The sequence below is a fragment of the Engraulis encrasicolus genome, chromosome 7, assembly GCF_034702125.1.
Source record: "Engraulis encrasicolus isolate BLACKSEA-1 chromosome 7, IST_EnEncr_1.0, whole genome shotgun sequence".
Taxonomy (NCBI): domain Eukaryota; kingdom Metazoa; phylum Chordata; class Actinopteri; order Clupeiformes; family Engraulidae; genus Engraulis; species Engraulis encrasicolus.
In genome coordinates, this window is record NC_085863.1 from 43101857 (window position 1) to 43119356 (window position 17500).

Sequence of the window (17500 nt, forward strand, 5' to 3'; positions counted from 1 at the left end):
AAGGGGGATTTGTCATGCCCATGACAAGCTTGTCTCGTAGTTTCATTTGTTTTACGAGATGTTTTTGTAGTCAGGTAGGTGTGAAAGCATCTTGTGTGCTTTTGCAATGATATGTTATTGAAATGAGCGATGGTCTTCAGTTGCACATACTGTACACTGCTCAAGGGAGTGTGTGTGTGTGTGTATGTGTGTGTGTGTGTGTGTGTGTCTGTGTGTGTGTTTGTGTGTGCGTGTGTGCGTGTGTGCGCGCGCGCGTGTGTGTGTGTGTGTGTGAGCTGTTGACCGTGGAACTGAGCTTCTAACCCTCTTTGGCGAGTTGAATATTTCATTAAGTGACGGTTACTTAGTAACCTACCTTCACACATATGGAGGGCCGCCTCTTCTCTCTCTGTTTCTATCTAGCTGTTGCTGTTAAGAAAATGGCGTTGCGTGTACAATAAAATGTCATTTGACATCAAGATCTACGGCACCATGTCTGTCTTTTTATCTGTTTTTATGTTAGGAATAGCATATGTGTACAGTATAAATTTGGGGGAGACCTTCCGTCTGACATTTGTAGCAAGTGTCTATAGCTGTGGTGTGTGGTGTGGATCTTTAGATGTTTTTTTAATTTTAGCAATAACACTTGTGTACAGTATAAATGTGGGGTAGACCTACTGTCTGACATTTGCAACAAGTGTCCATTGCTGTGGTGTGTGGTGAGGCTCTTGTCTATAATGATTATAGTATGCAGCCATACAGAAAGGACACAGAGGGCAGGTGTGGTGTGTCATTTTGGGTGGGCAGAGGGGAGGGGGTAGGGTGGGGACTCCCTCCCTTTGCACTTTACCACACCCTTCCCCCTACACACACTTTTTAAATGAAAACGTTATATTATGTATGACAGGTAGAGGGTCAGAAGTTACATAACTAGACAAAAAATATGCACGCACACACACACGCGCACACACACACGCGCACACACACACACACACACACACACACACACACACACACACACACACACACACACACACACACACACACACACACACACACACACACACACACACACACAGGAGATGTGACACGTTATCGCTGTGTGCTGCTGATGTCACCGATGGTAATCAGACTAGGAATTCCTCTGAGAGTGAAGTACGCATGTCTTCTAATGTACTGTATTCTAATGACTTGTCTATCAGCATAGACGACAATCTCACAAGAGTGTAGTTTTCAAGGTGAGTCAGTAACAATCATTCAGACAGCCACCAACTTTAACCCCCAGGTGTGGCTCTCCGTGTCCATTTGTCATACTGTATAAGATTTCAATTATTATTCATGGTTTAGAATTATTTACAATTATATTATTATTTCTAATTATGTATTTGTCACATGCATAGTACACACACTTTGAAAAAGTATAACATGCTCTAAAAATGCTGTAATACATTTACGTGCTTAAAAAAGTAGGCTACAACATCACACTTGGTAACCAGTGATAAGCATGTCTTGGCCACTTTTGCAAAGTCACATTTACGAAAATATGTTCACCTAAAAAGAATGCTGTGCCTATGCCCTAGAATGCTACAGTACGTGGCTCGCATACCAGTTTAGAACAGTTAGGCCTAGAGATCTAGATCTCATGTTGCCTGCTGACACCGGCACCGTGCCGATCTACATAGAGAGAGATGGAGATAGATTCCTCCATCCATCCAATCACCCATCCATCCAGTCTATCTCATTTAGGAGAGAGGGGGAGAGAGAGACGGAGAGAGAAAGAGGGAGATCTTATTCCCCCCCCCCCCATCATCATCATCATCGCTTTTTTGGCCAAGCCATTTCTGGGAGGTGCCTCCACACGCATTTCGATCTCTCCGCATCATTGGCTGGCTAGTTGGCTGTGATGGCGGTGATGGCTGGCTGTGATGTTGTCGTAGTGCGTTCCCCAGCAGGTTGCCAGCACTCTTGGGTGTGTTCAGGTTAGGGGCGGGGGGTGGTGTGGAGGGTGTTTGGACGGGACAGAGAGTACTCTATGTGTAGTGCGGATTTATGGCCCTCTTTTATTTATTTACGTGGGGTGGTGTGGTGTGTGAGGAACGCCTTGGGGCTGGGGTCGAATTGTAGGAGGGTCTTAAGCTGTATTTATATACGTACACATTGATTTATTTACGGTGTGTATTTATACATTATATTGACAGCCCTAATTTGTTTGTTTGTTTATTTATTTATTTCTGCTGAGTCATGCTGACAGTGGGGGTGTGGGGATTGCTGTAATGCTTTCCTGGCTGCTGATTGGCTGCCGAGCTCAAACTGGCCAGATGGGCTGGAAGCTGCCAGGGGTCAATGCTAATACCAAAGATTCTTTAGAATGGAACGTCTCTGCTAATACTACTCACAGCTAGCTAGCTACATATCACTATCAATATCTCTCTCTCTCTCTCTCTCTCTCTCTCTCTCTCTCTCTCTCTCTCTCTCTCTCTCTCTCTCTCTCTCTCTCACTCTTTTCACAACTACTGTATCTGTGTGATATGTGATAATTCCTGCATTTTACTCTTTCATTCTTGCTCCTTCTCTTCTTTCTTTATCCCATTCTGTTGCTATTTTCCTCTTTTTTCTCCTATTTCTCCTTTCTTGCTAGCTCATTTCTTCACTAACTATTTGTGTCACCCTCAAATTCTTGCTCCTTGGTCCATTCTTTTTCTGTTTTACTTTGCCTCATCTATCACTACAGGACTGTTCTGTGCTGGTACATCGTTTGATGAGCCAGATGTCATGATGTGCTACTGTAGACCGCTGTAGACTGCACCTCTCCTGAAACACTGAAAGACTGTCAAGCCACAGACTGGAGGAGAGAGAGAGAGACAGAGAGGCAGAGGGAGGCCGCATTTCTCTTGAAACACTGAAAGACTGTCAAGCCTTAGACTAGACTAGATGAGAGAGAGAGAGAGAGAGAGAGAGAGAGAGAGAGAGAGAGAGAGAGAGAGAGAGAGAGAGAGAGAGAGAGAGAGAGAAGACTCAGGCCTCAGACTGGAGGAGATAGAAAGAGTGAGAGAGAGAGAGATGGAGACAGAGAGAGAGAGAGACACACACAGAGAGAGAGAGAGTGAGGCCACTTCTCTCTTGAAACACTGAAAGACTGTCAGGCCTCAAAGTGGAGTAGAGACCTTAATCACTGCACACAGAGCACTGAGACACCAGAAACCCGGGTTGGGAATCGATCCCTATTGTCCGGAAAAAAGATATGTGTGTGTGCTCGTTTGTCTGTGTGTGTGTGTGTGTGTGTGTGTGTGTGTGTGTGTGTGTGTGTGTGTGTGTGTGTGTGTGTGTGTGTGTGTGTGTGTGTGTGTGTACAGTGCACTGCTCTCTTCCTGGCCTACTCCATTTCAGAGGCCCAGCCCCCAACCATCTCTATTTGTCCGTCAGCTTAAGACATCCCTATACCGGGAAGTCGTACTGACGTGAGGAATCTCCTCTCTTCACAGTTGCAAAAGGAGCGTTTTTGAAAGCCCCTCTAACTATTGGCACACATTTCTATATACTTCTGGTTCTGAAAATGAATTCACGTGTAGTTATTCCTATACATGTACCTTTTATCTGTGATTTACGTTACAAAATCCACGTTTCACGTTGCACTTCAAGGAAATAGAGAGCATTCCATGCCATAGCATGGTAGCCTCTGACTAGGTCACAGGTCGCAGTCAGACACCCCATAATAAGCACCCCTAGTTAGCACCAACCGACCTACATAAGAGCCACTACTACTTACTACGCTGCGACTGACTGAAGAACTAAGCTAATGTCATTATAACCACTTCTAATCTCCTGTACGCACTGCGCACAGTTAATACCAAGTGCCGGCCAAGCCTGGTTAGCCCTTCGCCGGCTAAGACAAGGGCTAACTAGCCCTTGGAAAAAAAAGAAAAAAAACTAGCCCAATTGTCTCTGGCTAGTTAGCCTATCTACTGCAGCGTCTTCTTGCTAACTAGCAGATAGCTGCTAAACTGGCAGCTCACCTCTGCACAGCAACACAGCCAGACAGTCAGAGGCAGACGCATGTGACTGATTGTCTGGCCCTCTGATTTTATTTGCAGTCGCGTAATAGTACTGTGCTTGTTTATGATTTAATTTACCCCGTCTTGGGCGGTTTCCTGGGTCATATTCGGCTCCTTTTACCCCCTCCTTCCCCTCCTCTCTTCTCATCCACTTTCCTCTCATCTACAGGGCTAAGCAGCCTGCTCACTGTTACCAGCTAATTCCTCACTGACGATTTTCAGCCCAATGAATGCTCAAAAAACGCCTGAAGGCACTAAATCCCACCCAATTAGAACTAACATAAATTGATTTCTATAACCATAAATCTGAAGAAAAACATGCCCAATACATTTTTTTAACCCGTTGATGGTCATCCTAAACAGCCCAATTGTGCGGCGAAACAGGCCAATCTGGCAACCCTGGGCCTGCTCTTCTCTGCTTGCAGCAGCCCTCGTGGCTCATGTTGTTCTGCTGTTGTCTGGCTACAGTGTAGTGTTTCAATGCTGGAATTCAGACCATCCTGGTGTGGTCTTAGACTGTGGCTTCGCTTCCAGGGAAATGTGGTGTGTGTGTGTGTGTGTGTGTGTGTGTGTGTGTGTGTGTGTGTGTGTGTGTGTGTGTGTGTGTGTGTGTGTGTGTGTGTGTGTGTGTGTGTGTGTGTGTGTAGTGTGTGTGTGTGTGTGTGTGTGTGTGTGTGTCTATGCGTGCGTGCGTGTGTGTGTGTGTGGGTTCATGTGCGTGTGTGTGTGTGTTTGTGAGGGAGAGTGAGAGAGAGAGAGAACGTGGGAGAGAGAGACAGAAAGAGAGAGAGTGTTTGTGTGCGTGCGCGTGCGCGCGCGAGAGTGAGTATGTGTGTGTGTGTGTGCGTGCGTGCGTGCGTGCGTGCGTGCGTGCGTGCGTGCGTGCGTGCGTGCGTGCGTGCGTGCGTGCGTGGTGCATGCGTGTGTGTGTGAACATGTGGTGTGTGTGTGTGTTTCTACAGACACTTGCTGGGACTAAGCCTAGCCAACAAGCATAGCGCTCTCTGACTGAAATATTATGCGGTGGCTTTACGTCAAGATTAAAGACCCAAAGCAATTCCTCTGTTGTTCAGTTACAGCTCATCATGTCTGAAAAGCTTTGCATGATGGTGTTGCACAAGTTGCATAAGGTCAGCGTAGATGTATTTGTTTGTGTCATTTAGAGTGACGCGATACTGTATGTATAGGTGTTTACTGCCTTTAATGCACATGAGTACTCCACTCTGACGTCTGCAGAAAGCAAGTTGGTTAGTGTGAGCATGTGTAACCACGTTAATGTATGAGAGAGGTAGGGGCGAGAGAGAGAGAGAGAGAGAGAGAGAGAGAGAGAGAGAGAGAGAGAGGCAGAGAGCGGGTGCATGTGTTTGTGAGGGTAAAGAGAAAGTTATATTTAGCCAAGTACCAGACCTTCCTCCCTCTCTCTCTCTCTCCCTCCCTCCCTCTCTCCCACTCTCTCTCCCTCTCTCTCTCTCTCTCTCTCTCTCTCTCTCTCTCTGGGCTTTGCTAAAATTCCAACCTGACCTTCTGTGTGTGGAGGGGCTTGCTCTCTCTCCCTCTCACTCTCTTATCACACGCTAGAAGGAAGTAGAGCCAGCGAGGCAAGGCAAGGCAAGGCTGGGCTGGCTCGGACTTCACCTCCTAGACCTGACTACTACTTTTTCATGTTCTAACCGTGGGAAAACTACAAGAGACAGCAAGAACAACAAGAATAATAAAAACGAAAAAAAAACTCAGGAATTATTAAAGCAACTTCTGAAGCTGACTTCTTCTCTTTTTGTTTTTTGACACTGGCCCCTTGAATCTTCCCGCTCCGTTCTGCTCTTTGCTCTCTTTCTTCTTGGACACGCTTGTGGCTGGAATCTCCAGCATGGAGCTCTGGAGTGCGGAGAGCTGGACTAGCAGGGGCCCGACAGGGAATGTGATCGTGGGAATATTGGGTTAGTCCCGGACAGGACAGGATAGCCGAACTCCCCCCCCTGTACCCTCCTACCCTCCTACCCTCCCTTCCCTCCCCACCTTTTCTCTCCTCTCTTTTTCTCTGCCCACCCCTCCGTCCTCTCCTCCCGGCCTCACCATGGATGTGTCTCCGGTGCGGTTCAGCCGCGCCAGCATCATCAGCTTCATCAAGGGCTTCGGTAAGGTGGACAGACGCGGACAAGCTAGCGCTGCATGCTAACGTATATATGCTAATGCTAATGCTAATGGTGTCCCCAGTGTGGTGGCACCCCACCAGTTGTCAGCAGCTGCATGCACTTGAGGCTCAGCTGAGCAGAGCTGGGGTGGGGGGCATCTGTTTGGTAGGTAGGGGTCTATGCTAATGCTAACTTTAGCCTCATCCGCTTGGCAGCAAAGTGTTTTTCAAGCCAACTTTGAAGCCAATGGTGAAATATACAGTAGTGGCATGGTCATGCTGGTATTGTTGAAACAGGTGGAAGAGTGGTTCAGTGACCGCATGCGTGCGTAAGCTTAACTTGTTGTATTTTCCATCTGTGTTGTAGTGTTGGTCAGCCTGTTTGTGCCTAAGGTGCGTTTTGTTGTTGTGGTCTCTGTGTAGTGAGTGACAGTTTTGTGGGTGGAGGGGGGTAGTCAGGAGTTGCATGCTGTGGATTCCTGTCAGTGTGGTGGTTGGAGTGGTTGCTGTTCCCCCTCCTGCACCTACAGTGTGTTTATCCAGGATTTACTGAACAGACACACTTGCAGGAGTGTTTACTGTTGGCCCAAAGCTCTCCTCAGTAACATGGTCGCCTTGCAAACACTGTCACCTTCCAAAACAGATGACAGTTACAAACAGGGCGCTCGAGCAGAGATTCAAAGAAGACTATATAGTCCAGTCTCTCCGGTTCAATCTACCTGTCACTTTAATAAATGACCGCAACGCAGACAGTAGCAAACAAGATGGCTGTCTGTTTCCATTTTTCCCTTTCCCACATTGCTTCTTTTAAAAATCCTGACGCCTGAACGTCCGGCATGCCTGCTCATGATGTATTTAGAAGCTGCGTCATCATATAAATATGGTATAGATTACAAAGGGACATAGAGAGAGGGGGGAGGGAGAGAAGGAGAGAAGGGGGGAGAAAAGGCCAATGCAAGGGTGCGTATCCCCTTTCCGCTATAGACCTGACAGTCGGTCAGTCAGGGAGCCTTGTGGACGCTGTGTTAGGTTTGTGTAATTTGCCAGCAGGTTAGTTGTCTAATGTTACATACGCACAGTACATACCCAACTATATGGGAAGCCTGTGCCATCAGCTCTCAAACACAGAGGGGTGATTGTCACTTCTGTGTGGATTGTGTGTGCGTGTGTGTGTGTGTGTGTGTGTGTGTGTGTGCGTGTGCGTGTGCGTGTGCGTGTGTGTGTGTGTGTGTGTGTGTGTGTGTGTGTGTGTGTGTGTGTGTGTACTAGGCCTGCATCTGTTGTGCACTCAGCTAGCTGACAGAATAGCTGACATGCCTTTGACCTCATAGGCGAAAGGCGTTGTGTTGGATCAGAGGTCGTAGCTTTCTATTAGCTAGGTGTTAATGAGCACCATGTCTCTCTCTCTCTCTCTCTCTCTCTCTCTCTCTCTCTCTCTCTTTCTTTCTCTCTCTCTCTCTCTCTCTCTCTCTCTCTCTCTCTCGCTCTCTCTCTCTCTCTCTCTCTCTCTCTCTCTCTCTCTCTCTCTTTCTTTCTCTCTCTGTCTCACTATGTCATGTTCTATGTCATGTTCCCTCTCTCTCTCTCTCTCTCTCTCTCTCTCTCTCTCTCTCTCTCTCTCTCTCTCTCTCTCTCTCTCTCTCGTCTCTGAGGTGTTGATAGCCGTTTGTTAGCTCTGCTGGTGTACTTTTTTGTAGTCTTTGTACAACAACACATGTAGTACATTATTTGTACAGCAAATACATGTGCAGGCTTGTGATCCAGTATCAGTACGACCCCTGAGCACTCAACAGTTCTATTAGTTATCCGATCTATTATTTATTTATTTCCCCCGCCTTTCTTTCCGTTTCCTTCCTGGATTTCAATCAAGTCGAAATTTCTTTGTGATACTAATAGGAGCACAGCTGATTTTTTTTCTTTTGATATAATGCTGCGTGCTGATAAACAACAATGGTGGGACTGATTTGTTGATATCTCTGAGGAAATGGGAGCTTCCCAGGAGTGTAGTTTATGCGCTTTTCATGTGCTCTGGGAAGTAGATATTATCCAGTCTTGGCAACTCAAATATAACATTTGTGTATAAGTTATCCAGTGGAAAATACCACAACGGGGGCGTTAATGTGTCCTTCCCATGTCTGCACATGGTATTTATCACAATTCCCAGTTGCACACAAATGTCCCCCCAAGAATAAGTTGGTGGGGCCTCTAGAGCAGAGCAGAGGAGAACAGTGCAGATCAGGTCTTACTCTCCTTTTTGTCATGAAGCTATTGTTGCTAAAAAGGATTGTAGGCTAGACGCTCCTACAAATGTAAGAATTAAGAATACCAATTAAGATCCTTTGGCTGAGCCCATTTCAAGTCAAGTCGGCTTTATTTTGTCAGTCTCTTCATATGTACAACTCATACAGGGAAGTACCACTGTTTCTCGATCCCACTCAAAGGCGTCATTATGATTTCATCATGTGCATTACTGCAAGCAGGACTGGGGAGACGAATGAGCAAAACAGTAAAATAGAAACTATGTATTGTTCACTGCAGTGTTAGTATGTCTCTTTGCAGTTCATACTTCACTGACACTAAAGACAATATAGAGTGACAGATGTTGAGTAGCTATTTGCAACCTCAGAGGGAGGGTGGCAAAGCTGAGCAAAACAGCCTAGTCAGGCCACATGGGATGTGCACTACACCTACAACACTGGGGTGCATTTCTCAAAACCATAGTTGCTAACTAAGTTGCAATGCAATTTCCCGTTGACAACTATCCAAGTTGCTTACTGGCTAACAACTACGCTTTTGAGAAACGCACCCCTGTATTGTACTGTATATGTGATGCGTTAGTGTAAACATTAGCTAAAGGAGCTAGCCAGCTGTAGGGTTGCCAACCGTCTCTTGAAATACGCAATCTGATACCGAATTTAGAGATAAAAGTGCAGGTTCTGTATTGAGCTGAAACGGTACACAGGACGTTAAAATGAATGAAAATGCAGGATATTACATCTAAGAAATGCTACATTTTCACCGGCTCAATTAAATGTCCGGTATTTTTCCATTGACAGTTGACAACCCTAGCCAGCCTAGATAACCAGAGTGGTGTCTTGAATCATTGTAGCCTCATAAGTCTGTCCATTCTGTCAATGATTTTCTATTCATTGAAAAAAACACACACAACTACTATAGCATTACACTACAACAGCATTACATGCTATGCTGTAAAATCCTTGTAATACATTAAAACCTGGTCATTGTCATTATGTTAACAACAAACTTAGTAACAGGGGCCATGTCATAACAAATTAAATCCCAAAGTCCTGTAACAAAACATGAATTGACATTGTGCATTACATGTGATTACATTAGATTATCTCACACTGGACTTCAGATGATCAAAAGATGATCACACGCTTCCAAGGCATCATGCAAAAGAGGACGTAAACATGTGGGTGCAGAGCAGGGGTTAAGAGTGCAAGCTGTAGTCGTAAGGTGCTCCTAGCATAGCACAGCAGTAAGTAAAGAGCGAGAGAGAGAGAGAGGGAGAGAGAGAGAGGGAGAGAGAGGGAGAGAGAGAGGGAGAGGGAGGGAGGGAGAGAGAGAGGGAGTGGATGTGTGCTTCTGAGTGCAGCACATGTCACCCGTTACCCAGGCCACATGACGAGGAGTGAGACAGGACCCTCTGGGCCACCTCCCCCTGTCCCCTCCCCCCCTCCTCCCTGTCCCCGTGCACCCCCTCCCCCCCCCCCACCCTCCCGGGGAACAGAGTGACACGGCTGTCCAGAAAATGAAAACACCACCTGCTCCCCTCCCCTCTCTCTCTCTCTCTCTCTCTCTCTCTCTCTCTCTCTCTCTCTCTCTCTCTCTCTCTCTCTCTCTCTCTCTCTCTCTCTCTCTCTCTCTTGCTCGCTCACTAGCTCTGTGTCCCTCTCTGCCCCTCTCTCTTGCTTGCTATGTCATGTTCTCTCTCTCTCACTCTCACTCTCTCTTGCTCTCCCTCTTCCTCTCTCTCATTTGCTATGTCATGTCCCCTCTCTCTCTCTCTCTCTCTCTCTCTCTCTCTCTCTCTCTCTCTCTGGGAGAGACATACAGGGACATGGTGCGTTGCGGTGTGGGGTGGGGGCCACCCGAGAGCTGTTCTGGCCAGGGCTGAGGGCTCCTGACTGACTGTGCGGTGACCCTTAGAGCAGCGCGTCACTCCTGGTCAGGGAGAGTGGTTTTGGTAGAAGAGCCACGAGGCTAATCTTAGATCCTGTTCACAGGAGTCAATCCCTGCCCTGTGTGTGTGTGTGGGTGTGTGTTTACACATTTTTGTGTACTGGTGTACTAGTGGTGTAAATAATAATCGAAATGTATCGATGCATCGATGTATCGGCCAGCGATTTAATCGAATCGCAGTGTAACGTGGGTCATTCTTAAAGGGACATTCCACCGGTGGAGACATGAATATGTTACTGAAAGTGGGTCATATGTATAGTAGAATAGTAACATACATTTCTAATTTGGTGCCTTCTTGGCCAAGAAAAGGCAGAAAATGACTTTTTAGTGCTTGTGGATTTGTGACAACAATCCCCATAATGCACTGCAATGCTCAAGTTCCACAGGCCACACCCAGTTATTTGGGACTCTATGCATCATCTCTCTCTCAGGTTGCAGGTGCATCACAGTGGGACAGACATCACTGGAAAGGAGAAGCTGGAGCACACTGCAGCTTAGTTTTCAAGACTTTATTTTGTGCACACACGCGACCAACGTTTCTGTGTTGCTACACCTTCTTCAGAGTCAAATGATAGCAAGAGAGATACACACATTTCAAGACTTGACATTCACAGGTGATCCTACTTGGTTTGGCTAAATTGGTCTCATCTCATTGCAGGTAATTGACCCCACCCCCCAACACCAGGACAAAATTGTAGACAATTAGACAGCTTGCCAACTTCCCAAAACAAAATAAAAAAGTGAAAAAAACAATACACAAAGAACATTGTCAATAAAACCACAGCTACAATTATTACAAGACCACAGCCGCGATGCTGGAACAATTTGTTACAGAGAGGAAGACATATTGTGTTCCTCATTTATGCCCTGAGGCTCCACTGAATTTAGAGTATGAATCCAAAATGCCTTTCTACGAAGCCTCTCTGTCTAATTGTCTGCAATCTTGTCCTGGTGTTGGGGGGTGGGGTCAATTACCTACAATGAGATGAGACCAATTTAGCCAAACCAAGTGGGATCACCTGTGAATGTCAAGTCTTGAAATGTGTGTCTCTCTCTTGCTATCATTTGCCTCTGAAGAAGGTGTAGCAACACCGAAACGTTGTTCGGATGTGTGCACAAAATAAAGTCTTGAAAACTAAGCTGCAGTGTGCTCCAGCTTCTCCTTTCCAGCTATGCCAGTGACTTACTGGCAGTGTTGCCAGATGAGGCTGATGATTTCCAGCCCAAAAAATGCTCGAAACCCACCTGGAAGAACTAAATCCCGCCCAATTCTATTGATGTCTATGGGAAAGATTGGGCGAGATTTCCTGCAAAAAGCCATTTTTACCCGCAGACGGCTATCTCAAGCAGCCCAATTGGGTGGGAAACAGCCCAATCTGGCAACACTGCTTACCGGAGCCTCAATGCCAGTGATTTCAAAAGCACTGGGACACTGATCTGTGATAGGTCTGTTAGAGCATTAGGTCCAACCCCCTATGGGCGGGGTTGAAAAGGTGGGAAAAAGGCTTGTAGTCTCAACAGAAATCCACCTCTCTTACACTTCCTATGTCGATGATGCAAAATGACCATTTTTACATCATTGGCATAGGAAGTGTTAAGAGATGAATGCGGGTTTCTCCTATCTCAGGGGGAATTGAGAGATTTTTGCAAGACCATTCAAAAGTATGACTGGGTGTCTAGCAATGGAAAGCCTAATGCAAAATGGGTGGAGTGTCCCTTTAAGTATCGAAAATAATCGAATCCCTGCTTTAAGAAATCGATACCGTATCGTCATGGAGGCTGCATTTATACCCTTACGGTGTACATGTGTGTGTGTGCGTGCATGCGTGCTTGCGTGGTGCTGCTTGCATGCGTGTGTGTGGTACATGTGTTTCTCTACCCTACATGAGCTTGTGAGTTTCTAACGCCAGTGAGATTGCAGCCTAGCCATCAGTACAGTGCATTTGTATCTGAGGTGATCCTGCGCTAGTTCGCCACTTGGGTCTCGAACCCGCCACCTACCAGTCAATGCTCCATTCGGGCATAGGAGGCACAGCACGATACCGCTGAGCAGTATCTGTAGCGCTTAATGCAGACGGGTAGCTTAGCGCTAACGATACTGTATGAGGCTTCAGGAGGGAGGTTTATTGACGTTCCACGCCGAACTCTGCTAGTTGGCGTCCATTACACTCACCCACCCCCCTGAATCTCTCTCGCCCATCCTGGGTCTATAGTACCAGTGTAGCTGAGATGATCCTGCGCTAGTTCGCCAGTAGTTCGCTAGTTCTGGTCTCGAACCCACCACCTACTACTAACGTTCCACGCCGGACTCTGCTAGTTGGCGTCCATTACACTCACCCCCCTGAATCTCTCTCACCCATCCTGGGTCTAGAGTACCAGTGTAGCTGAGATGATCCTGCGCTAGTTCTCCACTCTGGTCTCAAACCCACCACCTACTACTGACGTTCCACACTGAACTCTATACTAGTGCGCATCCATCTGACATCTATCAGCCACTTTCATATTTCTGAAAATAAAATAAAGGTCATCAACATTTAACAGTGTTGCGGACCTTTATTTTCTTTTCAGTTATCTTAAGTTTGGTCCAGCACCTGTGCCACTGATGTGCGCCCATTCATTGACTTTCTGGATTGACTTTCATATTTCACCAGCATTTAGCTGGTGTCTGGTACACAAATGTATTGTAAATCAAAGATCACATGATTATACCATCACATATACCACATACCATCCTATACTGTACATCGTCTCACAGTTGAGGTTATAGTGGTTGGGTTTTATATGTGTAATTTTAAGTTTGTGCAAGGTGAAGCACATGGTCATACATTGAGTAAGTTTGATGTTCTGACTTTGCACTAATGTGTTTAAGAGGGATCCTACATCGACGACGAATGGAGTGAAATGTGTAATAGGCACCCTCACAGGACTGTTTTGCCGGCGTGTCTGTCTCTCCTGTTTGTGATTGATGCATACCGTTAAACCCAATACATTCATGGTGATGTTCCTTATTACACATTATAGACATTATACATGACCACCAAATGACTTCAGTTCGCAATGTCCACTGCTGGCTGTGAAAGGAGCATCTCAAAACCCCATACATTTGCACATGAACTTACTTAGGTATGCTGTGTGTGTGTGTGTGTGTGTGTGTGTGTGTGTGTGTGTGTGTGTGTGTGTGTGTGTGTGTGTGTGTGTGTGTGTGTGTGTGTGTGTGTGTGTGTGTGTGTGTGTGTGTGTGTGTGTGTTTGTGTGTGTCTGTGTGTCTGTGTGTCTGTGTGTGTGTGTGTCTGGTCGCACATGTTTGTTTGGGTCAGTAGTTAACCACACACACATGCATGCACGCACGCACATGCATGCACGCACGCACGCACGCACACACACACACACACACACACACACACACACACACACACACACACACACACACACACACACACACACACACACACACACACACACAGTAAGTACATGTGCAAATGTATGGGGTTTTGAGATGCACATTACGAGTCTTGTAATGTGTTTAAAGACTCCTATTCAATCTACCCTTTACATCTTTGAAACTGAGTGGAAGCAGATATGGGACCAGCAGTCAAACACCAACAAAACAATCTATTTAGTTCAACAACAATCTTGAATCAATTGACTGTATATCTTCACATGTGAGTGTGTGTGTGTGCGTGTGTGTATGTGTCACTGACAATGTCTACCATTGACATTGGCTACGGCATGCCCTCGGTATCGAGTGTGGTGGCAGAGAGCAATCAGAGAGGAATCTGAGGAAGACCGAGAGGTCGAAACGTCATTGCCAATGAAAGAATGAATAAAAAGAAGAAAAAATAACTTAAAGAAGAAAAAATCCAAAGGAGTGTGCGAACCTTTTTTCAAAAAAAAAGGCAGAGAGCAATCAAACATTTAAAAAAGCGATGTTTTAAAACTGCATATAGCTATCGCTAACATAAGTGTCTTTGTGTGTCCCTCACAGCGTCTCCGGTTGGCAAGCCCCCCCTACCCCCTGTAGCCAGCTCGGTGGGAGAGCGCAAGGGTCCGGTCGCCAGCATGCCCGTCACCGTGGACCCCGAGAGCAAGCCGGGCGAGTTCGTCCTCAAGAGCCTGTTCGCCAACTTCACCACGCATGCCGAACGCAAGATACGCATCATCATGGCCGAACCACTGGTGAGCAGTGGCAGAGTGGAGTGTGTGTGCTGGGTGGGGGATTGTGTGTGTGTATTTGGTTTAGGATAGGGGAAATTGTGTGTGTGTGTGTGTGTGTGTGTGTGTGTGTATGTGTGTGTGTTTGGGGGAAGGGGTGTTGTGGTGAATGTGTGTTTTTGTCTGTGCTTTTGGGTCTGTGTGCTTTGAATTGGGGCATTTTATATGCACAAGTTATACACAACGTGTTATGGTACTCAAGTGCTCCACAAAACTTGTGTAGCATCTACTTTATGTGTGGCATCATGAAGAGACAATGTGCAATCAACCAGAGACCAATGTGCAGCATGTACTACGGTAGTGGTGTGGATTGGCACTGCCCTCACGATCCGATTCGATCACGATTCTGGAGGTAGCGATTCGATTCGATTTGATTCGATCCGATTCAATTCTACAATGCATTGCAATGCATTACATTTCTACTGAAAGCAAAGCAAATGTTTCATCAGTCATGATGAGGCAATACAAGTAGTCAGACAATTTACAAGTAGTCACAGTAGACAATTTATTGGCTTTTTTCTGTATCAGTCTGGATCAGTCTGTATAAGTCTTGCAATGCTTTGAAGTACTCTTATTTAACTTAACATTCATTTGCTCCCGAAATATCCACGGAAGTAATTGAAATTGCCGCATTGAACTTGCCGCATTGAATTGAATCGTCCATGCCCCGCATTGGATTGGATCGCCGAATCGATCATTGTTGACACCACTATACTACAGTGTCTGTGGCATTATACAGTATAGGTGGTGGAAAAGAGAAGAAATGCCCAGTGAACAACTTTGTTGTGCTGAAAGAGCTGTTGTGTTGTCGGTGTGAATGCATCTGTCTGTTTATATGAAGGTGTAGGACCTCTGCCATCTAGCACCACAATATGAAGGGGTTGATGTCTTTTCCAGGCTGTTGTTCTGTATTTGAGTTTCGCATTATTTGGCTTTCATTCATTTTGAGGGGAAAAAACAAGACTAGACTGGGGCAACCTTATCGACTGCCATAGCGACAAAATAAACAAAGAAGACAAACTGAAAGATATGGAAGAAAACGCTGAACTGATTGAGGTTGTGAGAAGCAGAGAAGATTCTCATTTGTCAGTGCCTGAGGCCTCTCTCTGCAGATAAAAGCTGCTTGTCTGTATGGATGTCTGTCTGTCTGGCTGGTTTTCTTAATAGGCCCCTGTGTGTATGTAGAGCAGTGTTTCCCAACCAGGGGTACGTGTACCACTAGGGGTATGCGAGCACACTGCAGGGGGTACTTGGAAAAATGTTATTTTTATATCAAATGAATGGGGCAGTCACATAAGGATGGAGAAAGCGATGTAGAACATGAATTAGGGGGTACTCCTGGCACAACTAAGAGGTTTAGGGGGTACGTGAGACAAAAAAGGTTGGGAAACACTGATGTAGAGAGACACTCTGTGTGTCTGGCAAGCAGGGCCGCTGACAGACTGGACTGGGCCCGGTACCAAGGTATCAACTAAAAATTCCCCCCACCGAATACATACTGTATAATCTAATAAGGACCTAATTCTGCCCCCTGGGCCCGGGACAACTGACCCCTTTTTAGCCCACTGTTGGCTTCCCTGCTTGCTAGCACTGCGCTGTGCTACACTGTGCTCTCTGCGTTTGGTGTCTGGCCAGCTCCTCCATACCCCTGTAATTCCATTAAGGCGCTGGAGAATCTCTAAGTAGCTGGGAATGGCAGTTTTTTGTCTTTAATCCAGCAATGGGAAGGGAGTGCTCTGGCTCTGGGTGCATCTCCGCACCAGCCTCCATCTACACTCCCACTCCGACAGGAAGCAATCAGACAGGATAAGCACTATACTACTATAGAGCGCCACTTTTACCCAACCCCAATCAGGCTGCCTGCCTGTCTCAGCACAGTCGTGAAACAGGCATGTCATGCAGTGATGTGGAGTGGTGTAGGTGCTTTTAGTTTAGGGACGGTAAAACCTGCATGGCGTAAAGAACAGCAAAGTTTAACACACAGGCTGGGAACCTATGGCCCGCGGGCCGTTAACGGGCCATGAGGCCGTCTGATCTGTCCTTTTAATGTCATACATGAAATATGACATGTTTCGTAAAGCAATCTTACAAATTAATACAATTAAGATTTTCAGGGGACCTAGTGAAGGTGGGGTCTAATTGTAAAGGTGGCTACGTCCAACATAGGCCTAAAGTGCAGGGGGAAATCCTGGTTTGTGTTCATAGTACAGCCGTTGGAGGACTAAATAATATTGGAAGTGGCCCCTCGAATGAAAATGGGTTCCACACCCCCTGCTAACGTGTGTATTATGCAGGGCTTGAAAACGAAATTATTTTTCAAACGTTCCGTTCCGAACGGTTCAGGCAAGTTTCAGTTTAACGTTTTCGTTCTTGCAATCGTTCCCCCACAAAAATATCGTTCCTGAACCGGTTCGGAACGAAAAATAACGTTCGTTCTTAACGTTCCTGCAGTGTTTAACGGCCATATTAAGTCTATTTTCGTGGAATTTATCTTAGAATAGACGTACTCATTATTTCCCCTTGATTTACACAGCTATTCTCAAAAATAATAACACACCCAAAAACACTCAGATGGGCTATCCATCCTGGCAGATTTAACCTATGCATATAATTCTTATCAACAGTAGCCTATGCCAGCCCAGTAGTGGTGGGTGGAAATGTTGATTAGGGAAGCACAATACAGAATAGCGCAGGTGACGTTAGCATAATAAGAGGTGTCGATAGGCATGGATTTCAGTTCTTGCCTAGCTCTATTTAATAGGCCATGATGAGGTTTGCAGCAAGTGAAACGTGTAAGTAAAAGGGACACACGCTTGCTCCACAAAAAAATCCCAAACTGTTTTGAGATGTGCACGATGCAAGGGGTCACTAGAGAAGGAACAGGTTGCATAGTCTAAAACCTCGGATATGCTCTCAGATA

General features: G+C 46.1%; 1 protein-coding gene across 9 annotated transcripts in view; it reads left to right on the plus strand.

Moving 5' to 3' along the window:
• The window catches only part of LOC134452941 (protein furry homolog), a 140640-nt gene that overhangs the window by 16385 nt on the left and 106755 nt on the right, over positions 1-17500 (plus strand). For 8 of the 9 annotated variants that reach the window (XM_063203622.1, XM_063203621.1, XM_063203620.1 and 5 more), the window contains exon 2: positions 14354-14544. In XM_063203622.1, coding sequence (XP_063059692.1) covers positions 14354-14544 — 191 coding nt within the window. Of the gene's footprint in view, positions 1-5497; positions 6167-14353; positions 14545-17500 lie in introns of those variants that run through there. The other variant, XM_063203625.1, reaches the window with a different exon arrangement.